At 64.0% G+C, this 23,121-nt stretch overlaps 1 protein-coding gene across 11 annotated transcripts in view; it reads left to right on the top strand.

Moving 5' to 3' along the window:
* The window catches only part of MCF2L (MCF.2 cell line derived transforming sequence like), a 104,283-nt gene that overhangs the window by 74,097 nt on the left and 7,065 nt on the right, over window positions 1–23,121 (top strand). For 5 of the 11 annotated variants that reach the window (XM_081551514.1, XM_081551517.1, XM_081551516.1 and 2 more), the window contains exons 5-26: window positions 5,806–5,925; window positions 7,596–7,712; window positions 8,095–8,244; window positions 9,069–9,193; window positions 9,369–9,483; window positions 10,529–10,660; window positions 10,880–11,059; window positions 11,454–11,645; window positions 11,980–12,139; window positions 12,788–12,861; window positions 13,707–13,780; window positions 14,960–15,026; window positions 15,501–15,616; window positions 16,627–16,696; window positions 17,726–17,818; window positions 17,971–18,063; window positions 18,813–18,938; window positions 19,736–19,957; window positions 20,037–20,129; window positions 21,028–21,106; window positions 21,237–21,303; window positions 22,081–22,199. In XM_081551514.1, coding sequence (XP_081407640.1) covers window positions 5,806–5,925; window positions 7,596–7,712; window positions 8,095–8,244; window positions 9,069–9,193; window positions 9,369–9,483; window positions 10,529–10,660; window positions 10,880–11,059; window positions 11,454–11,645; window positions 11,980–12,139; window positions 12,788–12,861; window positions 13,707–13,780; window positions 14,960–15,026; window positions 15,501–15,616; window positions 16,627–16,696; window positions 17,726–17,818; window positions 17,971–18,063; window positions 18,813–18,938; window positions 19,736–19,957; window positions 20,037–20,129; window positions 21,028–21,106; window positions 21,237–21,303; window positions 22,081–22,199 — 2,584 coding nt within the window. Of the gene's footprint in view, window positions 1–5,805; window positions 5,926–7,595; window positions 7,713–8,094; window positions 8,245–9,068; window positions 9,194–9,368; window positions 9,484–10,528; window positions 10,661–10,867; window positions 11,060–11,453; window positions 11,646–11,979; window positions 12,140–12,787; window positions 12,862–13,706; window positions 13,781–14,959; window positions 15,027–15,500; window positions 15,617–16,626; window positions 16,697–17,725; window positions 17,819–17,970; window positions 18,064–18,812; window positions 18,939–19,735; window positions 19,958–20,036; window positions 20,130–21,027; window positions 21,107–21,236; window positions 21,304–22,080; window positions 22,200–22,664; window positions 22,758–23,121 lie in introns of all 11 variants that reach the window. The other 6 variants (XM_081551507.1, XM_081551508.1, XM_081551509.1 and 3 more) reach the window with 3 other exon arrangements.

The raw sequence follows: 23,121 nt of genomic DNA on the forward strand, positions 1-23,121 counted from the left end.
ATGTGTTTGTGTGCACACATGTGTGCATACGTATACAAGTATGCACACGTGTGCTTGCGTGTACAAGTGTGATCGTGTGTGCATATGTGTGTGTGCATGTGTGTACAAGTATGTGTGTGTGTGTGCATGTGTGTGCGTGCATGCAAGTGCATTCTCACATGGGTTAACTCTCAGGGGCTGTGTTATTACTTGAAAACAATGTCACTGGCTGGTTCACGTCTGACGCTGAGCCTGAGTGTGTGAGTGATGTACGAGGAGGTCATTCTTGAAGGTGGCGAGTGTGTCGCAGGGCACCTTCAGGCTACAGGTGTGGGGTTGCATTGACTAGCTTTTCCCGTGTTGCTTTTTCCTTCCACACGGGCAGTCTCTTCTTTAGTCTCACGACCAAGTCAGATTATCAGCCATCATCCTTGGCGGCCCTCGCGGCCACGTGGAGACCTCCCAGTCTGCAGACCGCGGCCGCCCTTCGAGGCGGAAGAGCGGGTGCCCTGCGACGCTGGGCACAGTTTTTATCCGCGGGATAGCTGGAGAGGGCGGTGCAGTCAGCAGAAAGCCTGCTCTTATTTTTGGCGCTGGCTTCCACCCCCGCTCAAGCTGGGTAGAGAGGTGGGGAGCACTTCTTGCTGCAGGGAGGACGGAAGGTGTGCTTGTCTGCGGCAGGGCGGCCCGGAGCACCGGCCCTGGGGGCTCAGGCCGCAACACTGCGCTCTCCCGACCCCGTGGGGTGACCGGCCCCCAGGCCCTTGTTCTGCGTCCTGCGCTGGCCCCTTTGAGGCTGTGGGCTAGGGTCTGGGGGCGGGAGATCCGACTCCTCCTCCCGGTGCTCCAGCCCTGCCCCGACGCTCACCACCAGCGGTCCTGGTGCTCACCTGCCCCAGGTGCCAGCCCAGCCTCATCCTCCTGAGAAGTCATCTCCCTCTTCCCCACGGGCGGCTCCTGTCCCCGCCCCGCCGGGCACACGCCCTCCACATTGCTAGTTACCTGAAACTAGTCTAAACGCTTGGGAGTGTTTCAGAAGAGTATAGTATAGTGTGTAGACGGTCACCGTCCGCTCTCCCGTGCTTTTGAGTCCTCAGAATCTCACAGGGACTGTGTGCCACCACCAGCTAATTAGCCAGTGTGTCCGTTTCATTATTTTAAGTTTTAAAGTGAATTTACACATGGTGTCACCTGCCCAGCCAAATTAAGGATTAGACTGTAACAGCCAGTGGGTCAGGTGCACAGAGGACTTATTAGAGGTGATTCTGGAGTCAGCAAGTTAGTCCTGGGCTGCATGGCAGCGAGTCTCCAGTCAAGCGTGCTGCTGTCTTGAGAGGTTGCATGGTTAGACTCACAATCCCAGGTCCAGTGATCGCCCAGGCCTTCTGCGTGCGTCTGTCTCCCTGGTGCGTCTTGGATGTGCACTGGTGTGCAGGGGCCCAGCCAGCCGCTTCTCAGGGGATGCAGGTCCAGACCTCATGTCCTTGCCATTCCCTGCCCCGGGACGCCCTCCCCCAAGGGTGGGGCGGCTGCCACGGCGCCCTCTGCAGCCCCCAGCGTCCCCCAGAGCAGCTCTTGCTCAGGCCCTGCCTGGCCTCCCCTCCCAGTGGGGCACCCTCCCTGTCTGCACTCTGCGGTCCCTCGATGTCAGGGCCAGCCCCGTCCATCTTCGTGCGGCTGACACCCATCCCGGGTCCTGGGCGAGACAGGAGCCTCGTGAATACCTCCCCAGCTAATCAGCCACTCCTGGTCAGTTAGCAAGGCTGACCAAAGGCAGGATTGTTTGCCAAGAACCAGACAAATTACTTTTAATAACAATTCCTGAGATCCCCAGTGAGCCAGCAGGATGGCCCAGGGCAGACCAGCCGTCAGGCCATGCTCTCCCACGGCCGAGTGTGAACATGGTCTTCTTCTCCACCGAGCTGATAATCAGGTGAACTTCTGAAGAGAGCTGGTGCATCTTTAAAACTTTGTTTTGTGAGAATCATAACTGATTTTTGCACTGATTCTGACAACAGTAAAAATGTAGGTTTGTTTCTATAAGCCTTACAGTTACCCAGTACTGCTTTGGAAACCCCAGAAGTTAGCATTTTCCAGCAAAATTGTCAAAAATTCCCTTTGAACTCCAGTGCTTTTTCTTACAAGAATTTGCTGGTTGTATTAATGCCCAAAGTCCTATTTATGTTTTCGGCACATTTATTGAGACACTGATGTATGCCTGGCGTGGTGGGCGGTGCTGTGGATACACGGGGAAGCAAGAACCGTGTAGACAGGTGGGCTGCTGACGGCTGACCCTGTGACTAGATGCCGGACCTTGCGGGGTGCAGGACGCGGTCACAGGGTGCGGACACTGCAAGCCCCGCCTTGCTGCTCCCAGGGCCCCTGTCCCCGCCCACCCTGAGCCAGCGTGCGGGTCCATCTCCACCCTGGCTCTGCGGGGGGGGCAGAGCTGGCATGCTGACGCCATCCCCCGCCATGCACCTGTCTAGACTGGCAGCCCCACTGGCCTGTGCTTCATCCAAGGGGCTTGGGGGAGAGACCACCTGGTGTCTGCTGGGCCTCAGCCCACGAGGGGGCCCCCGCAGGCCCTGGCGCTCCAGCCTGGACGGCTGCACTTTGCTGCCAGCAGCAGAGAGACTGTTTATCCCACTGTGTTTGGCCGCTTGAGTGAGCCTGGGTGCTTACATAACGCGCTAAATTCGGGGCTATTTTAAGCTGCCTTGTGTGCTATCTCGTGAGCTGTGCTTTCTCTCCTTCGGGGCACTCTTTCTCCTTGTTTGGACGCCTTCGGCTCAGCTTGGAAAGAAAAACAAGACGTTGGAGGGTCCACAGCCGAGTGCCCTAAGCTCAGACCTGCCATGTCCCCGCCGAGAGCAGAGCCCACCGCAGCTCTGAGCGGGCGTCAAGGCGACGGCACTGGCTTCCTGTCAGTTCACGGTCACAGCCGTGGGCGAGACCCACGGCTCAGAGTGCAAACCTCGCTCTTTGCCCAAGAGCTGGCCCCGGATTTGGACCATCCTCTGATGGATGAGTCTTTTGTAAAATGCCTTGTTTACTCTTCCGGGGTTCCCTTCTTTTAAAGGGGAAGGGACCCTTTCTTTTAAACACGACTGTGGGGAGGACACCACAGCAGAGGCTGCTGGTCTGTGTTTGGAGCCTGACTAAGCCGAGCCTGCCCTCGAGCTCGTCCCGAAGGAAGCCGCGGTGAGAACCGTGTTCGGTCTGCGAGGGGCGGAGCTGCAGTCTGGCCTGTAAAGCCGATGCCCTCTGTGGGCAGAGAAAGGATGGACCGAAGCTCCTGAGACACCCGGGATTTGCAGGTCAGGCGGTGAATGTTCCCAATGTGGCAAATAGCAGTTTCCTCAGCCACGCTGGGGGCTCCCTCCTGGGCGCGGGTGACTCAGGTCTGAGCACCGGGTGATGAGCACTCCGCGGAGGGAAGTCGCGCGCCAGGAGGGCTTTCTGGCCTAGGTGACCCTGCTACATGGGTCCCCATGAAGGCCCAGGGCTCGTAGAGCCTTGTGAGCCCAGACCACACCCGCCAGCAGCTGTGAATAAGGGCAGAAAAACTGTGCTGAAAAGTAGGGAACTGTGACTTAGTGCTGCCTCCGGAAAGATGCTGAAGGCCGCTGTTCTGCAGTCGTGGGGGCCGGTCTCACGCCTGGTGTGGGGTCCATGGCCCTCTTGCTAACGGGGACCCGGAGCCCCTACCGTGAGCTGCCTGACTTCCACGTCTTCTCGCTGCTGTCCACGGCACCCAGCGGGGCCTGCTCCGGGGCTGACAGTGGGGACCGTGGGGCAGACACGCCCGGGGCTGCAGACAGGACTACTCAGGAAGGAAGCCGGCAGGCAGGAGGTCAGGGCCGCTAGGCCAGAGGCACGGCTCAGGGTCGTGGGGTGGGGGAGACCAGCGGAGGTCCTGGCGTGCAGAGCCTCCGGGGAGCAAGAGGAGGGCCCGGGGGGAGGCAGGGTTCTGGCATCTCCCGGGCCCCCGGCAGCCGCGGGTGGAGCAGAGCACCGCTGAGCAGGTGTCTGGCCTGAGCGTGACTCTCGGGACTGAGGCCCGGGGCGGGGGCCAGGACCCCCGGCACGCCCTGGTGAGGGGGGCTCGCGCTCGGACGTGAGTGGCCTGAGCAGGAGGGGCAGCGAGGTCCAGCCCGGAGACATGTCTTGTTTGGAGCCCGGATGATGCTGCGGGGCTCCTGGGGAGACGCGGAGGCTGCGGGGAGTCAGGGGCCCCCAGAGACGGTGGGAGGGCAGCCCCTGGGACGTGGGCTTCAGGGACACGCTAGCTGGGTCCTCAGACACGGAGCCAGCCCCAGGCCTCTGGGACCCCCCGACGTGCCAGTGGGGACCCGGCGAGGAGGCCAGGGAGGGCGGGCGTGCGAGCCACATCGGGCGGCCGAGGGGTCAGGGGCCCCACGCGGGCCGTGGTCGGGACCCTGGGTGTGTGGGCGGGTGGGGGTCATCTCCGGATGTCCTGGGCAAGGGTTGTCCTGACTGCTGACGGCTCGGGAGGGTCCCAGCGCTTCCACGCGGGAGAGTGGGGTGGTGTCAGGTCCGGGCGAGGCAGGAGAGGGGCCGCAGGACCTGGCTGCGTCTGTGCCTAAGGGCACTGCCTGCCCGCCCTGCGCTGGGGGCGGCCCCGCGGCCTCTCCTCACTCTCCTGTCACGTGAGGGGCTTGCTCTCAGACAGAGGCCAGGGGACTGGGTGCTGGGCCCGGGGCTGACCGAGCGGCCGTCATGGCCTCGGCCTGGAGCTGGACCCTGAATGCTTCGGGCGTCCGGGAGCTGGGCGCGGCCCCGACGAGGAGGGCGCTCCGTTCCCCCCGTTCCAGATGGGAGTCCGGGGCGCAGAGGGCGACTCGTCCAGGGCCAGACGCCTCGTCCGCAGAGCTCACATGCACACACCAGTCAGTTCATGTCCACGTGTGAGGGCGTGCGCCTGGGTGTGAGCTTGCTTCTCTATTTCTCTGTCTTGGGTCCTGTGTGTGTGTGGCTGTTTTCACTCCACCAGTGCCCTAGTTTCTGGGGACCATCACAACAGATGCCATAGAGCACAGCAGGGCCCAGACGGCAGGGTCTCCTCTCTCCCCATCTGGAAGGGGGAGTCTGAGCCGGCTGGACCCTCTGCAGCTGTGAAGGGGTCTGTCTGTGCCCCGCAACGGCCTCTGGAGACCCTCGGCCAGTGGAAGCACCCCCAATCTGCTTGCATCCCCACATGGCATCCTCTGTGGGTCTCAACGCCCAAATGTCGCCTTTGGGGGGCATGTCCGGTCGGGGACCGCCCTGACGACCTCATCCTGACTTAGTCACCTCTCTGAAGACCCTAAAGCCATTCTGAGGCGCTGGGGGCTTGGGCTCCAAAATAAGAGTGTGGGGACGCATGACTCAGCCAGAAGGGAAGGCCAAAGCTCTTCCTACAATTGATTTTTTATTTTATTTTTAAGTTTGTATTGAAGTGTAGCTGGTTTATAACATTGTGGTGGTTTCAGTTGTACAGCAAAGAGATTCAGTTATGCATATATATGAATATATGTATCTTTACATTCTCTTCCTTTGTAGGTTATTACAAGGTATTAAGCATAGTTCCCCAAAAGGTCAGAGCTTTTGACCTTTAAGATCACAAGCCACGTAACACAGTTGTTCCAAGCAGTGTGACTGTCCTTTTCCGTGAGGGGTGGCGATGCTCCGAGTGCGGTGTCTGTACCCAGCTCTGCCCCGGGCTGGTGCCGGCGTGGGGGAGGCACCCGGTCCTCCCCGCCGGGGCCGCGGGCCGCTGTGGGCATGCGGACCCCAGATGGAGCACGGCCTGTGTCCCCGCAGGCGTCCTTCCCTGCAAACCTGCAGCTCGTCCTCGTCCTGCGGCCAACCGGGTTCTTCCAGAGGACGCTCTCCGACCTCGCCTTCAGGTTCAACAGAGATGACTTTAAGATGAAGGTGCCGGTAAGTGCCCACCTCCTGTGAGGAGCGCCCACTCCGCCCTGGAACAGGGCTGGGGAAGTGGGTGTGAGCGACCCCTCCTCCAGCCGCAGCGGGACCCCTGCCTCACCTCTTCACTCCAGCCGGCACGGGGCAGCCCAGGCGGCCGCCAGCTGTCCTCGGAAAGCCAAGGCTGTGTGGATCCCTTAGAGGATGCGCACCCAGGAAGCTGCATTCCCTTGGGGAGGCCAGGCCATGTCGAGTCAGGTTCCCGGAGCAGGGCTGGGAGGGGCTGCCCGGCAGAGGACCCAGGGAGCACCGGGGCTCGTGCCCAGCACCTTGTGACCTCCCCAGCAAGACCTGCCACGTTTCTCTTGAAACCTGAGAGCCCCAGTGTGGGCCACCATCCCCGAGGTCGGCTCTCCTGCACCGACGGAAGGGCCTTCACTGGCCAGGGGTCAGGTGTGCAGGCCCTGGGCTTTGGAGGGAAATGGGTGCACCCATCTCCGTAGCATCAGAAAGCCTCGGTTTCTGATGCTGAGAGTGGGTGTCTCCACCCTGAGTCCATGGTCACCCTGCACCCAGCTGCGTGGGACCAAACCCATGAGTTCTCAGAACTCGGGTCCACAGGATCCATCGCCTATGACGCCCCTTCCCCGGTCCACCTCAGTCACCCTTCAGAACTCGGGAAGTGCCGCCCGGGGAGGGCTGCTGCTGCAGTGGGTCCATGTTGGTGTCCTGGGGCCTGTGCTGACCCAGCGCTGAGCAGAAAATGTTAAGAGGGCCAGTGGGTTCCAGCCTTTTCCTTGGTGGTTCAGTTGACACGGAACAGACGGAAATCACAGAGGAAGAGCCTTAAGTCCTTGAATAGCTGACCGACACATCTCCATTCCTGTTGGCGTGAATCAGGGTGTTCTGGGCGAACGGCCTTGCTGGACAGCAAAGAGAGACCGATGTCTCTGCTGAAAGCTGGCACCGTAGCCAGTTCTTAAGAGAAGATGACATCTCAGTCGAGGGTCTCAACGTGGGCTCCCGGATGGCTGGGCAGATGGTCCTCTGTAGTCTTAGAGGCACCCCGTCCCCTCCACCCGCCCCCACGTGGAGACAGTCGGCATTGACCCAGGGCGTGTCGGATATCCTCTCGGCCTGGAGCAGGCTCAGCGTTAAATAAAACACGAGGTGGTGTTGAGTGGCGCGTGGACTGAGCCTCCAGGACCTCGTTGGCAGCACCTGACAGTTTGCAAAGCAAAGGCGGTATTTTTATCCAAAGCTCATGGATGCAGTGACCTCAGAAGGGCAAGAGCAAGACAGGAAACAAAACTCATCCCATGTGGAAGAGCCTCCTGGGCCCCTATTCTCCACAAAGACCGTGCTCAGAACCTGCCTCCACCTCCATGCAGCCTGCTGGGCTTCGGCGGGAATGCAGACAGATGGGTGGCTTTGGAGTCTGTGTGGCTCCATAAACACTCGGGCCCCTTCACCCATCAGATGCCCCATGTCAGCAGAGCGCCTGGCTCCGTCCAGGGCTTTGCTTACCCCCGATGGCTGTCATCTGCTGAGACCGTGCACCCATTTCATGGATGGGAGAGCTGAGGCCCAGGGAGCATCGCACCCTGCCTGCCTCGGAGGAGCTGGGAGGCCCCTCCATCTGGGTCTGCGGGGCAGTCTGCTTACGGCTGGTCTCGTTCCGCCAGGTCATAATGCTGAGCTCAGTCCCAGAACTACACGGCTACATCGACAAGTCCCAGCTGACGGAGGACCTGGGCGGGACGCTGGCCTACTGCCACTCCAGGTGGCTCTGCCATCGCACAGTGAGTCCCTCACCCCCAGTGGGCCTGGGCCGCCCAGCAGTGCGGCCTCCGCCTGCTCCAAGGACCTGGTGCCATTTCCCTGAGCTTTCTCCCTGAGCATGAGCCGACGGTCTCAGTGAACCTCGGCATCTGAAGGAGAAACATCAGTCATGTCGAGAAACATCAGTCATGTCGGGAGTGGCTTTCTGGGGCTCAGGAAGACGGGGACAGAGAAAAGCTCTAGCTGGGTTCTCGGCACTCCCCCTCAGGCGGGTGCAGAGCCCGAGTCTCTGCAGGAGTCGGGTCTGAGGCTGGGGGACCTCCCAAGGGGCTGGGCTGCGGCGGGGCTTCCAGGCCCAGGCGTGGTGCGCAGGCTTCGGGGTGACGGTCTCCTCCCCCACAGGCCATCGAGAGCTTCGCCCTCCTGGTCAAGCAGACGGCGCAGATGCTACAGGCCTTTGGGACCGAGCTGGCTGAGACGGAGCTGCCCAATGACGTGCAGTCCACAAGCTCCGTGCTCCTCGCCCACACAGAGAAGAAGGACAGAGCCAAGGTGTGTGTGGGAGATGGGGTGGGGGGGAGGATGGAAGAGGGGAGGGGGAGGGGTGGGATGGGTGGGGGAGGGGGAGGGGCGGGATGGGTGGGGGAGGGGAGGGCCAGGGGGAGGGGAGGGGAGGGGTGGGCAGGGAGAGGGATGGGGCGGAGGGCGGGGGGGAGGGGCAGTGCAGGGAGGGGTGGGGTGGGGGAGGGGCGGGGGCAGGGGGTGCATCAGGTAAGAGGAGCCCAGGAGCCCCCCGAGGTGGTTCTGGGCTCCCGAGAACCTGCTGGACCGTGACCCGCCCTTCAGAGCATCTCTGGTCGGGCTCCCGAGTCCTGCCTCATGCCCTGCTGGTCCTGTGAGGAGACGGTGCCCCCGGGGAGCAGGTGGGAGGTGGTGGCTGACCCGGACAGCTGAGCTGACCTGCAGCCATAGCACACACTGGCTTCCTGATGAACACAACCAGGGTTGGCAAGGCGGCCTCACGCTGTGGGCTCTGAGTCAGAGGGGGCCCCGACCCACTGCTGGTCCTTGGGTGCCCCACACGAGAGCCCCCCGCTCCCTCTGGGTGCAGAGCAGACACGCGGGGCCCCGGTTTCCTATTACTCCTGCCCGCTGCCCAGGAGACCCGTAACCCTACCCTGCCCGCTCACCGCACTGGTGCCTCCCAGTACCCCCTCCCGGGGGCACCGGGCAGGCAGGCAGCAGAGGGTCCGGTGGGGCAGGCGGAGGTCATCGTGGTGCCGCCTGACCCCTCAGGGGGCCGGGCTCCTCGGGGCCCCCACCTGGGGCCAAGTCTGGGGCTGGAGGCCTGGATGACGAGCCTGGACATCCCACAGGAGGACATGAGGCTGGCGCTGGTCGAGGGGCGGCGCGTCCTGGAGAGCATCCGCGAGCCACCAGCCCAGAACCTGGAGCAGAGCCCCAACCAGGACCAGCTGGACAGTCAGAGCACCGTGCAGAGGTGAGGCGGGGAAACACGTGGCCCTGGGCCCCCAGCACACCCTCCACCGTGGGGAGGCAAGCTCGGGCTCTGGGGAGACACGCAGTTGGAGAGTGGACTGGCTTCCCGCCACTTGGCGCTGCCAGGAGGGGGGCTTCACAGGCCCCCACCAGCGTGGCTACTGCCCCTTCCCCAGGCTCCTGGCCCAGCTGAACGAGACCGAGGCCGCCTTTGACGAGTTTTGGGCAAAACATCAGCAGAAACTGGAGCAGTGCTTGCAGCTCCGGCATTTCGAGCAGGACTTCCGAGAGGTGAGCAGCCTTGGGGGCTGCAGGGGGTGCTGGCGCGGGTGATGCGCCCCGTGGGAGCTGCTTGCGGCCTCGAGGAGCTGAGGGTCGGGTTGGAACCTCAGTGCCATGCGCGCACCCTTCCAGATGGGGCTCCCGCCCCGTACTTTCCTCGAGGAGCTGAGGGTCGGGTTGGAACCTCAGTGCCATGCGCGCACCCTTCCAGATGGGGCTCCCGCCCCGTACTTTCCTGCTTCACAGTTGCCTTGCTGTTGCGGTTCCTTCGCCTCCCGTGTAAATGTCGGATAATCTGATCTATGTCTCCAAGAAAGTCCCGCTGGGTTTTGTCAGGAATTATGTTGAACTTGTGCCTCGCTTTGGGGAGAGTCAGCACTTTACCGCACTGACTCTTCAGTCAGTAAACGCGTGTGTCTGTCCATCTGTTTAGATTTCCTTCGATGTCCTTCACCAGTGCTGTGTGGTTTGCACAAGTTCAGTACGTGTTTGGTTGGGTTTACATGTACACATTTCATTTTTTAAGGAACCATAGATGATGTTATGCTTTTTATTCCGGTGTCTTGTGTGTTCATTGCTGTCTGTGGAGATACAACGTCCTCTTGTGTATTTATCTTGTGTCCTGAAACCTTGCCGAGCTCAATCCAGGCACTGTTTTGTAGCGTTTCCACACAGACCATCAGGCCACGTGCAAACAGAAATGGCTTGATTCCTTCCTTTTCCATCTGCGTGTCTTTGTATCTATTCTTTGTCTGCCCTGGTGCCCTGGAGCGCCCACCACTGGGATCACGGTGGCGAGAGTGGACGGCCCTCCCTGGGGCGCGGTCCCTGGGGGCGGTGTCCCTCACCAGTGTCACACCTGGAGAGTTGGCAGGAGGGTTTTGTGGATGTCCTGTCTCAGATCAAGGACGTTTCCCTCTAGTCCCCCTTCCGAGGGGAGGCCCGGGCCCCCTCCCCTCCCTGCAGCCAGTTTCCACGGCACCTCCTCTGTCCCCCAGCCGTGGTCTCCCCACTGTTCTCACTGCCTGGCCTCTCGCCCCCTGCCCCGTCTCAGGTCAAAGCCGCCCTGGACGTTCTGGCCCAGAAGGTCACGACCTTCACCGACGTGGGAAACAGCCTGGCGCACGTGCAGCACCTCCTGAAGGACCTGGCCGGCTTCGAGGAGAAGGCCAGTGTAAGCGTGGACGTGGGCTCCAGTACTGCCGGGACACCACGCCCCAGTACCACCACCCCACCGCGTGACCCCCAGCCTGCCCCCCGCCGACCCCAGCCAGCCCCCACAGGCCTCCAGGCCACCCCCACCGACCCCCAACCTGCCCCGCCGACCCCGGCAGCAGGAGGTGCCCTCTGCCCCTGCCCCGGGAAGCTGAACTGAGGTCTGGCGGCTCCACAGGCTGCAGTGCAGCGGGCCTGCGCGCTGTCCCGGGAGGGCGAGCGGCTCATCGAGCACAAACACTACGCCGTGGACTCCATCCGCCCCAAGTGCCACGAGCTCCGCCACCTATGCGACCAGTTCGCAGCCGACGTGGAGCGGAGGAGGGGGCTGCTGGGCAAGTCGCTGGAGCTGCACAGCCTCCTGGAGGCGGTAGGCCTGACCCCCAACCCCTGACCCCACCCCTGGTCCTGCAGGGCCACTCGCACCGAGGCCAGACCACAGGTGCTGGGTGGAAAATGGCCCCCGGCCTCCCGAGGGCTTCTCCTCAGACCCAGACGGTCCTGCTCTAATACTGGTGATTCTAGGACTCACCTGCCACAGAAAACCCAGAGACGACCATCCAGCCAGTTCCCTGCACTCTGTCCTCAGTGTGGCTGCGTCCCATCCTGGGCAAGGCCCCTGGTTTCAGGCCCGCGTCCCCGGGGAGCCGTCTGAACCTGGGCAGAACGTGCATGCTTCGTCCTGCAGATGGTCTCAGAGCACAGCGGTCAGCAGGCCGCCTGAGACACCAGGACAGCCTCCAAGGTGCCTTCTCCCCCCGCAGTCCATGAAGTGGTGTGATGAGGGCATCTACCTGCTGGCCTCGCAGCCCGTGGACAAGTGCCAGTCCCAGGATGGCGCCGAGGCCGCCCTCCAGGAGCTCGAGAGGTTTCTGGAGACGGGGGCAGACAGTAAGATCCAGGAGCTCAGTAAGATCTTCCAGGACTACGAGCCCATCCTCACCAAAGACCTGCTGGTGAGGGGACGACTCCCTGGGTACTCAGGAGGCAGAGGGCAGGGGCGTTTCAGGGCAGACGTTGCTCTCCTCCCTTCCCACCCCACGGGGTCCCTGCCTGCTGGGAGGCCTGTGCTCTGAGCCCTGGCCGCCTTCTGGGCCCCGCTTCCACCAGCTTCTGGACGCTGCTGGACCCCGACTGCTCGGTCCTGCTGCTGTCCACAGCCCCCCACCAGCCACCTCCTCCCTTGGTGCCCCCCCCCAGAGGGCAGAGCGGAGCCCGCAGGTGTCACGGTGACTCTCAGAGCATTACAGAGATGTCCTGCTGAGTCCAGCGCACCGTCCCCTTCTACAGGAGCATGTGCATAGGGTCTTCCAGAAGCAGGAGAGCGTGGAGGAGATGTTCCACCGCAGGCAGGCCAGCCTCAAGAAGCTGGCAGCCAAGCAGACGCGGCCTGTGCAGCCTGTGGCCCCCCGGCCGGAGGCGCTCACCAAGTCACCCTGCCCTTCCCCGGGTACGAGCAGCACCTCTCACCCTGGGGAATGCCCCCGTCCATCTATCCCATTGTGTAAATAAAGTTTTATTGGCACTCAGGCCCCTCACTTGGTCCCTCTCAGCCGTGCTGCTCCCCGTTGTTGTGGCTGGGCTGGGTCCACCGTGGCTTCGAGGGCCTTTCCTGGGCTTGTCCCAGCTGTCTGTCCTCAGTGCTGTAGGCGGGATGGTTTTCCCTTTGTGTGACTTGTCCCTCCGCCCCTGAAACCTCCTGGTTCCCCAGGCACACACCTTCTGGAAGGCAAGCTGGGCCCTTCCTGTCACCTCCTGTCCCCAAAGCACACGGCCCCAGTGGCTGGCATGGCTCCCGCCGTTTTCTGCAGCCCTGGCCAGTGTCGCCTGTCCACACCAAGAGCCTCTGAGCCCAGCTCCTGGGCCCGTTCAGCCTCCAGGCGCAGAGTTCTCCCCTGTCACCGGGCCCCGGGCCCCGCTGCGAACGGCGAGCCCGGGGGGCTTTCGGCCGGCCTCCCACCACCGCCTGGTGTTCTGTGCTTCCCAGCTCAGCTGTGGGCTGCTCTCGGCTTTTCTCGGTGCCCCTGCGCGCGCTTTCCGTCTGCAGGCCGTGAGATGCGAGGTCGCTCCCCTCCTTCCCTCTCTCTTCCCAAACCAGGCATCCGGAGGGGTTCTGAGAACCACAGTTCCGAGGGCAGTGCGCTCCGGAGAGGGCCCTACAGGAGGGCTAAGGTGAGCCCCGGCCCCGCCCCCACTCCGCGCCCCGCCCCCGCCCCCACTCCGCGCCCCGCCCCCACTCCGCGCCCCGCCCCTCATTCCCCCTGGTCCTGCCCCTCACACCCCGGCCCGCTCCTCATTCCCCTGTCCCCGCCCTCTCCCCCCGGCCCCGCCCCTTATTCCCCTGTCCTCGCCCCCTCATCTCGGCCTGCCACCACCTCGGCCCCACCCCTCACTTCCCGGCCCCGCCCCTCATTCCCCCTGGCCCCCTCCTCACTCCCCTCACCCCCACCCCCTCACTCCTCCTCCTCCCCCGCCCTCTCCCCGGCCACGCTCTCCTGCCCCGCCCCCTCACTTCTCGGCCCCGCCCCCACCCCGACCCCACCCCCTCATTCCCCCCACCTCCTCCGCCCTCTCCCCTCCAGGTCCCCCTGACCCCGCCCCTCTGTCCCCCCAGCCCCGCCCCCTCACTTCTCGGCCCCGCCCCCACCCCCTCATTCCCCCCACCTCCTCCGCCCTCTCCCCTCCAGGTCCCCCTGACCCCGCCCCCTCTGTTCCCAGCCCCGCCCTCACTCTTGGCCCCGCCCCCGCTCCTGACCCCGCCCCCTCACTCGCTGGCCCTGCCTCCCCCCGCCCTCTCCTCTCCAGACCCTCCTGCCCCGCCCCCTCACTGCCCCTGACCCCGCCCCTCATTCTCCGCCCCCCCTCCCTCCCCCCCCGCCCCGCACTCTCCCCTTCTGCTCCGCCTTGAGGCCTCCTGTCCGCCCCAGAGGGAGAGGCGGTGGGGCTCTGAAGCGGGGTCTTAAGCCTCACTTTCTGTCGCTGAAAGTGCGCCGCTTGGCCGGCTTCTCTCTCCGCAGAGTGAGGTGAGCGAGGGCCGGCAGGGCCGCGGCGGCTCCACGGGGGACGAGGAGAGCCTGGCCGTCCTGCGGAGGTGGGTGGCTGCCTCCCGGCCCGCCCGGATCTCAGCCCTCACCCCGCCCCCGGGGGGCTCTGCGCGCCGAGGAGCGGAGGGGGCGGGACCCCCGCCCCTGGGAGGAGCAGCTCAGAGCAGAGCTGACCTCCAGGGTTACTTGGCGGGTGCTGGTGTCCGTCTGCGTGTTCCTCAGGAAGGCCACGTTTGCCCTGGCCCGGCTGGTGGCCCTGGGGCTTGAAGCAGCTGCGTTCTCCCTCCCTGAGCCCAGGGGACTCGACTCGGGGTCACGGCCCTGGGTCTCAGGCCACATGTGCAGGGCCAGCCTCGCACCCACCACCGCTAACCCTGCCCACAGCCTTTCCTGACTCTAGCTCCATGTGCTGGGCGCTGGGCGTCGCTCCTCTTTCTTGGATCCCCCCACCCTCTCTTCCTGCCCCCCCCCACCCCATGGGGGGTCTGCTTGGCCCACAGCCCCCCTTGCCCTGCACACTGCCCCCCCTGCCAGGATGGCGCCTGTTCCTGCACAGACATGCCCCTGGGCACTAAACACTGGACTTCACACCAAGACCCTACCCACGTCCCTCCTGTACTGGCGGTCACTTTTCCACAGACACCCCCACCCCCGCCCCCGGGACTGCCCTCTGCACTCCTGTCCACTCGGAGACACCGCCCAGGCCGCACACTGCCCTCCCTCCACGGGGACAGCCTCTCTGCCAGTCCACACTGCCCTCTGCCCCCGGTGGCAAGGGAGCCCAAGCCTTTTCCTCCACGCCCCTCACCGCCCTGTGTGGAGGACAGGCACTTAGAACCGCCACGGGGCCTGGCGACGGGCTAGCTGTCGTTTGCTCATAGTCTCAACCCCAGCTCCGTTTTCTGTTTAAAAATGGGAATCTTGGTCGTAGGCAGTTAAAAGGTGATCCTGGTGCACACAGTGAGGTCTGACCCACCCGTTTGCAAGCCTGTGCCCTGCTGGGCATCCCTAACCTGACGGTGCATAGCAGGCCCCCAGAGGTCACGCAGGCCCACTTCTTGTGGGAGGCTGGGGGGGCCATGGAGCAGGGTCTTCTCCTGGGGGGGCCCTAGGCAGGGGACTTGAAACCGTGCGTGGTCTGGGGGTCAGGGCCCCTTTGGAGGCGGCTGGTGGTAGCCGGGAGGCAGTGGGAAGCAGCTGGTACATGAGAGCGTGCCCGCCCACAGGCACGTGATGAAGGAGCTTCTGGACACGGAGCGGGTCTACGTGGAGGAGCTGCTGTGCGTACTGGAGGTGAGGGTGGTCTCGTCCCGCGACAGCCCTGCTGAGCCGGCCGAGAGCTAGAAACCCCGTCGGCTGTCCATCCTCGGGACCAGGGCGCGTGGACGCAGGCACAGCTGCACTGGGACATGTTTGCAGGAAGGGGGAGGGGCTTCTGGGTGCAGAGACGCTCTGCCCCGGGGTCTGGGCCGTGCTCACAAGGGTGCAGGCACAGAGGTAATCCATCAGAACGCACATGTAAGCTTTGTCGCCTTCGTAGAAGACGTGCCTGAGCTTAAAAAGATTGAAAGGTAGTGAAATGGATGGAGCCCCTGCCCGCCCCCCAGAAAAGTAGCTGATGCTGCTTGTAACTCATTCATATTTCTGTGCTTGTCCGTCTGGAATGAATTCCAGTAGACTTGATCCCTAAACCTGAGACAGCATCACTTCCCCACCTGGTGGCCTCGTGGAGCCCGCCTCCCGCGCTGACTGCTCCCTCCTCCGCAGGGCTACGCTGCGGAGATGGACAACCCTTTAATGACTCATCTCATCTCGACTGGCCTCCAGAACAAGAAGGATGTCCTGTTTGGAAACATGGAAGAAATTTACCATTTTCATAACAGGTCGGGCCTTCCCTCAGGTCGCTGGAGGCCTCGTCTGCCAGAGCTTTGCTGGGGGAGAGCCTTTTCTCCCGTCAAGGGGGATAAGCGACGGGCAGCAGGCTCTGGTGGGACGGGCCCAGGGCAGACCCCGAGCGGCAGGGAGTTACAAAGGGGCCGCACACACAGGGCCAAGCCCGTTCTCGTAAGGGATGGCCACAGCGCACACTCCTTCCTGCCCATCCCCCCTCTTGGAAGTGCCAGTGGCCTCTGTGTGGCTTCGGGGAGACGAGGGCAGTCCTTCTTGGGCCACTCACCCTCAGCGGTCTCAGGGGCTTGTGGGAAGAGGAGTAGCGGATGCAGAGGGACTAGATGGGGGCAGAAGCCTGTGGTCCTGAGGAAGGCTGCTGTGCACGGGTCCCTCCAGCTTGCCCGCGGACAGGCCCGTGGCCGTGGGATCTAGCGCCATCTCCCTGGACGCCAAGGGCCCTGGGACTTCTGTCTGACCACATGCTTTTGCCCCTGTCTGTAGCCTCCGTCACCCGCAGCTTATAAAGAAAGTTAGGGTGAGCAGGTGGCCTGGGCCCTCTGGTCCCTCCACATCCTCGGTCCTGGCTCTCAGCTGCCCTCGGTGCCAGGATTTACCCGATAGATGGGTGGGAGTCAGAAACCTCAGCCCCAGGCTCAGGGTCAGCACCGCAAGGTGGAGGGTCCTGAGGGCAGGACCCTTGAATCTGCAGAAAGCCCCCCGAGCACTCGGGCTGCTGGGCCTCCAGAGGCCCCGTCTGCTGCTGCAGCCCCTTGGTCTGTGTCTGTGTTCTCCAGAAACAAGGCGTCCCCACGCGGCCGCGGCTGCATGTCCCTGAGCGTTCGGCACAGTTGGGGCCCTGGGAGGGACAGGCGCGGGCTGCAGGCCCCAAAGTCCGACGGCGCATCCCGAGTCGGGATGGGTGTCTGGAAGATGACCTGATATTTGGTGACGCTGCCGTTGTATCCTGGCTGTTCCGTGGCCTGTCACAAGCCTTCTCGTCTAGGATCTTCCTGAGGGAGCTGGAGAGCTACACAGACTGCCCGGAGCTGGTCGGCAGATGCTTTCTGGAGCGGGTGCGTGCCTCGCAGATGTGTCCTCCCGCAGCCCTTACACCTGAAGTGGCTCCTTAAAGCCACAGTGGCTTTAAGTCTGTCACAGTCTCCATCTGACCAACCGAGATTACAAGGATGGATGTTTCCAGTTTGGCTGAGACGCCGTGATGCTTTTTGTTAGGGCCAGAAGCCACAGTTTACTTAAAGCCCAGTAATTAGCTCAAAAAAGAAAGAAACCTAGGACATCGGCTTTGAGAGCCGCCAGGATCGCAGGGCATCCGAGTTCTGATCGTGAGTGTGCCGTGCTGACTGTCCTTGCCGGCGTCAGTTCCCTGCTGGTCCCTCACACCAGCTGACCCTGGGCAGTCACGCGTGCTCTGAGGTATCAGTCACAGACGCGGGACCATCACTGGTCTGGGGGTCGTGGACAGGCTCTGGGAGCAGGAGGATGGGGTGCAGGATGCCGTCCCTGGTGACCCTGACCCAGCAGCACACAAACATCAGCCAAAGGCTGAGACGCCCTGGCAGGAGCTGGTGCCGGGGGCAGAGGAGGTCTGGCGCGCCTCCCGGCGCTGAGATCTGGGGTGGGGGGTGTCACCAGCGTCGGCACCTCCTGGGGACCCAGGGGCAGTGCAGGTGCTCAGACTGCACCCCCGACCTATGGAATCCAGACCTCAGTGGGAGCAGCAGTTACCGTTGCGTCAGCCCGCCGGCCGTCCCGACCCCCACGCACGTGCAGCAGAGTCCTTCACAAAGTCTGTGCCGGTCCTGTGTCTGTTTGTCTGTTACCTGAAGCCAAAGCCAGCCACATGGGCGAATGTGTCTAAGAGAGGCGCCAGGACTAGGGTAGCCCTGAGACATAGCTTCTGGGCGGCTGTTGCCTGGCTGCCCAGCCATAGCTGTGGCGTCTGAAACGGAGGTGGGGCCCGGACTCAGGGAGACGCCGGGCCCAGGGAGCTGGGCATCCCTGCCTGGAGGGCCGTGACTGGGCGTTGAGCTCTGCCCGTCCCGGGTGCCAAGACCCCCGTGACGCGGCCCCCTCCCTGGCAGATGGAGGAGTTCCAGATCTACGAGAAGTACTGTCAGAACAAGCCGCGCTCTGAGAGCCTGTGGAGACAGTGCTCCGACTGCCCCTTCTTCCAGGTGTGTCCCGGGCCCGTGCGGGTGGTCCTCCATGGGCTGACGCTCGGGGGAGGGTGACAGCTGTCTAAGAGGGTTGTGGTGGGGACGTTCCTCCACTCACTGACTCTCGGAGGGAGGGTGACAGCCGTCTAAGGGGGTTGTGGTGGGTGCAGGAGTGCCAGAAGAAGCTGGACCACAAGCTGAGCCTGGACTCCTACCTGCTGAAGCCGGTCCAGAGGATCACCAAGTACCAGCTGCTGCTCAAGGTGAGAGGCCGGGCATCCCCGGGAGTCCCTCCACCTGGCCCGATGCCCCCTCTCCGGAGCCTGGCTCTGGTCTGGCTGCTCTCCCAGCCATGGGAGCCCCCCACCCCACCTGGCCCGATGCCCCCTCCCTGGAGCCTGGCTCTGGTCTGGCTGCCCTCCCAGCTGCATACCACACAGTGGTAGTCGCCCCAGCCCATCCCTGAGCTCTGTGGTCTCTGGACACCTTCCTCCCAGGCCTTCTGTGGGGCCTGGGCTCCCCACACGCCTTTGTGAGGGCCTCCCGTGCGCTGCCTGTCACCAGGGGCCGGGGGCGGGGACACAGGCAGGCAGACCCTGCCCCCAGAGCACACGCGAGGCTGCCTGTGTCCTGCTGTCCTTGGGGTCCAGCAGAGCAGATCCCCAAGGTCTGAGAGAGGGCATGAAGAGCTGTGACAGATGCTCGTTTGTTCGGGGGTCAGACCTGGAAGGAGGGGCTGTCGGAGACGTGAGCTGCGGCGGGTTCAGCTAGGCCACGCAGGGTGGGGTGCCGGGCCACGGGGGTGCTGGGCCACCGCTCAGGCAGGCTGACCATCCCCCTAACCCTGCACCTAGGTGGAGGGTGAGTGCCCCTGGGCACACGCGGTCTTGCCCCACCAGTGACGACTGCAGAGGAGCCACACCCGTGTCCCAGGGCGTCCCAGCCGCTCTCCCGGGAGGGGTGGGGCTCAGTGTCCGGTCAGGCAGTGACCCCCTCCCCGCATCCCCCCCAGGAGATGCTGAAATACAGCAAGAGCTGCGAGGGTGCTGAGGACCTGCAGGAGGCCCTGAGCTCCATCCTGGGCATCCTCAAGGCCGTGAACGACTCCATGCACCTGATCGCCATCACTGGCTATGAGGTGAGGCTCCACTGGTCCTGCCAGCCTGGGGCAGGGCCTGAGGAGGCCCATCACGGGTAGGGGGTGCCTTGCACACACGTCACCCAGAATCCCGTCAAACCCCGGGTTGCACGGCCGCCCTGCAGGTAGGTAGAAGCCCAGGCCGTTCCCACCCCAGGGTGCGTCTCAGCGAGGACAGGGCTCCGGAACCACCCCCTCCTGGTCCTCCCCTTCTCGCGGAGGCAGTGCCTGACAGCGAGATCCCCCCTCCCCCTCCTGTGCACTCACACTGAGGCCACGCCCTGGTTCCTCTCCTCTTTGTAAATCCGTTCAGCACTCGTCCTCTCTTTGCTTTTCCCTTTAATAGACTTTCTTTTTGGAGCAGTTCTGGGTTCACAGCGAAATGGAAGGGAGCATACAGGCCCTCCCACGCCCCCACCCCCCAGGTGCACATCAGCCCCCACAGCCCCACCTCCCATCCGAGTCAGGCGTCCGTCTCAGCCAACGGGCCTCCACTGACTCTTCACCCAGAGTCCACAGCGCACGTCGGGGTCACGCTGTGGGTTTGCACAAGGGGGTGACCAGCATCCACCATGATAGCGTCCCACAGAGCAGTTCCCTGCCCCAAACATCTGCTGTTCATGGCTGCCGACCCCCTGCTACCCCTGACCTTCCCACTACACTTGACTCTCCCGAGCGTTGGCGGTTGGGCCTCACGGACCGCAGCCCAGCCCCCAGACGGGCTTCTGCTCGGCCGCGCGTCCGAGGCCCCAGGCCCACCCTGGGCGTTAACTATGCCTCCTTCCACCCCCTCCCAGGGGAACCTGAGCGACCTGGGGAGGCTGCTCATGCAGGGCTCCTTCAGCGTGTGGACCGACCACAAGAGAGGCCACACCAAGGTGAAGGACCTGGCCCGCTTCAAGCCCATGCAGCGCCACCTGTTCCTGCACGAGAAGGCTGTGCTCTTCTGCAAGCGGCGGGAGGAGAATGGCGAGGGCTACGAGAAGGCGCCCTCCTACAGCTATAAGCAGTCCCTGAACGTGAGTGCCCCGGGCCAGGCACCCGCCTTCCGGGGAGGGCGCCCCACCAGAGGCCCACCTGCCCGCTCTGCCCTCACAGATGACAGCCGTCGGCATCACGGAGAACGTGAAAGGGGATGCGAAGAAGTTCGAGATCTGGTACAACGCCAGGGAGGAGGTGTACATCATCCAGGTAGGCCCCAGGGTCTGCCCAGCCCGTGCAGGTGCCAGTGAGCGGCTTCAACCGAGGGCCGCTGTCTAGGACCCTCTGAGGTTTTATCTCCCAGAGGCATCCCCCCACCTCCCAGCTCCGTTCATGTGGGGCTGCCCTGGGCTGTCAATGATGGAGCCGAGCCCTGACGGGGAGCAGGGAACCTGCAGGGCAGAGGGGCTCTGGAGGCCCTGCTAGGACAGCAGGTCACAGTCCCGGCCCTGCTCCTGCGTGCCTGGACTCCAGGGTGGTGTGGGCAGCCCGTGTCACGCATGCACGCTGTCACACCCGTGCCTGGCTCTCGTACGGGAAGCGTGTCCTCACCTTGCCATGGTGGCGGGAGGTGGTGGAGGTGTCGGGGCATCCACGCGTCTGGCAGAGACCCCGAGAGGGCGGCTCAGCCCGGGAGGCTCCTTGCCGCGTTGCCCGCCACAGTTCTGATGCCCTTGGTGGTCTGGGCCCTGGCGACCTTGGGAGATGTGGCCCCAGGGCAGCGAGGAGGCCCCAGCGACCTGCACTGGTCACAGCTCACGGTACACCAGCCAGCTCAGCCAGCCGAGGGCCCGCAGAGCTGTGGCGGGAGTGGCCTCAGCTAGTGCCCAGCTTTGCACGAGCCCAGGGTCCTCAGAGCCCAGCGCCCGCCCGCACGGCCCTCAGCGCCCGGCGGTCAGCGCACCCTCGCCCGAGGGTTCCCGCTGAGTCAGAGTCAGAGAGCTCAGGGTGCGGGCCCATCGATCAGTGTCCTCTCGCCCGAGGCGGGTCCTTCCTGCACCCCCAGTGCAGCACTGTCACCCTGGTTCCCATGTGTCCCGGGCACCCGCAGAGGGACACCCCGGCGCTCGTGGGCACACACTCACCCCTGGTCTGCTCTGGAGCGCAGGCACCCACTCCTGAAATCAAGGCCGCCTGGGTGAGCGAGATCCGGAAGGTGCTGACCAGCCAGCTGCAGGCATGCAGAGGTGAGGGCCCGTCCCCTGGGCGGCCCTCAGGGCGCGTTTGGTCCCTTGGAGCAGCCCCGACCCTTGGCCCTCCTGAAGGGGAGGGCGCACGGCCCCGGGTCCTGACTGCGCCGGGCCCCTGTCCCCACAGAGGCCAGCCAGCACCGCGCCCTTGAGCAGTCACAGAGCCTGCCCCTGCCCGCGCCGGCCGGCACCAGGTGAGGCCCCGCCGCGTGGGGGGTTCCCGGGGAGCCAGCCAACCCGCGGCACCGTGTCTCCCGGTCACCGAGTCCCCTGCCCAGGGCCCGGGGGTGTGTCCCGGGCGCACACGCTGCTGGTCGGTCCCGGCAGGTCAGCGTCAAGGCCTGTGTCTCTGGCCCCCGCCTCAGGCAGAGCCCAGTCCCAGTGCCCCTGTTTTCCCCTGGGGAGGGGGCGGAAATCCCATCACGATCAGCGCGGGGGGGGGCGGCTGTCCCGAGAGCAGCCCCGCACCTGCGTGTCAGATGGCAGCGCCCCGGGTGGTCGGCTCCTAGGAGCATGCTGGCTAGAGCTGCAGGGCCCACGGCTTGCGGGGGCGCGGGGGCGCATTTCACACTGGCTTCGTTACGCCTTTTCTGCCCTCATTTTTTCTCCGTTACTTTATCCGTCCAGTTTTTTTAATATTTTTTACGTAAGCCACGTCTGATTGTGGAATAAGAGCCAGTCTGAATGAGTAAACCACGGAGCGATAGCTTTAAAGGAGAAAGGACACCCTGTGCGAGAAACAAACAACAAAACTGCCTCTTCCTCAGCAGCTGTGGAGGCGGGTGTCCCCCTTGGCTGCACCCAGAGCCTGGAGGCGCGTGGCCACGGCCCCGCCGCGGGAGAGGCCCCGCGGGAGACACGTCGCCCACGGGCTGGGGAGGCACTCAGGGTCGTCCCCTCCGCTTCCTTGGGGGCCTGTGAACGCTGACAGCAATGCTGTCTCCCTTTTTCCACGCGTCTGACGTCACTAGTCCCTCGAAAGGGAACACGAGAAACATCAAAAAGTTAGAAGAAAGAAAAACAGACCCGCTGAGCCTGGAGGGATATGGAGGGCCAACGCCACTGCCGAGGGCCCCCGAGAAGGGCAAAGGTGGGTGCTGGGCTGGGCACCGAGTTCCGGGCCCCCCGAGAAGGGCAAAGCTGGGTGCTGGGCTGGGCACCGAGTTCCGGGCCCCCCAAGAAGAGTGAAGGTGGGTGCTGGGCGAGCCCAGAGCCCCAGGCCCCCCAAGAAGGGCCAAGGTGGGTGCTGGGCTGGGCCCTAAGTTCCGGGCCCCTCGAGAAGGGCGAAGGTGGGTGCTGGGCTGGGCACCGAGTTCCGGGCCCCCTAAGAAGGGCAAAGCTGGGTGCTGGGCCGAGCCGGGAGCACCGGGCCCCCTGAGAAGGGCGAAGGTGGGTGCTGGGTGAGCCCGGAGCGCCGGGAGTGGTGTGGGTACCCTCAGCAGGCATGTCATATGCAACCCCCGTGGCCCCAGGCAGGTCCGTGGCGAGCGTGGGGCCTGGGAGGGGACCTGGGTGTGACCGCCCAGCGCCCCTGCACCGCCCTCTCTCCCCGCAGATGACGCGGTCACTAGCTCTACCTCAGAAAGCTCTGCCCTTTCCAAAAAGCGCTTCACTCTGCAGAGCTTTGCTGCCCTCAAAGCCCAGAAAGGTAAAGGCGCTCGCCAACCCATGGCTTCCAGGCAGCTCGCGCCCTGGTTGTCTGTCATCACCTGCGGTGCCATGTTCATCCGTGTGGACCGTCTCGGGAGGGCGTCTGCCTCCTTCATCACAGGGGAGCATCTTCCACCCTGTCGCTCTCTGTCCCTGATGCTGGTGTGTCTGTCATCCGTGCGGCCAGAGCTCTTTTCGGGACCTTTACTTCGGGAAGGAGGAGGCGAGCGCTTCTGATGGAGGCCCGTCCTGGGGGCCCGAGTGTCCTTTGCCTTCTGGCCCAGCTCCTCCCACGAGCCTGCCCTCTCCCACCGTTCCCTGTCAGGCCCCCGGGAGCATCGCTCTGCCTGCCAGATTTCGAG

The sequence above is a fragment of the Giraffa tippelskirchi genome, chromosome 12, assembly GCF_054371585.1.
Source record: "Giraffa tippelskirchi isolate mGirTip1 chromosome 12, T2T-mGirTip1v1.2.pri, whole genome shotgun sequence".
In the NCBI taxonomy this organism is placed as follows: Eukaryota; Metazoa; Chordata; class Mammalia; order Artiodactyla; family Giraffidae; genus Giraffa; species Giraffa tippelskirchi.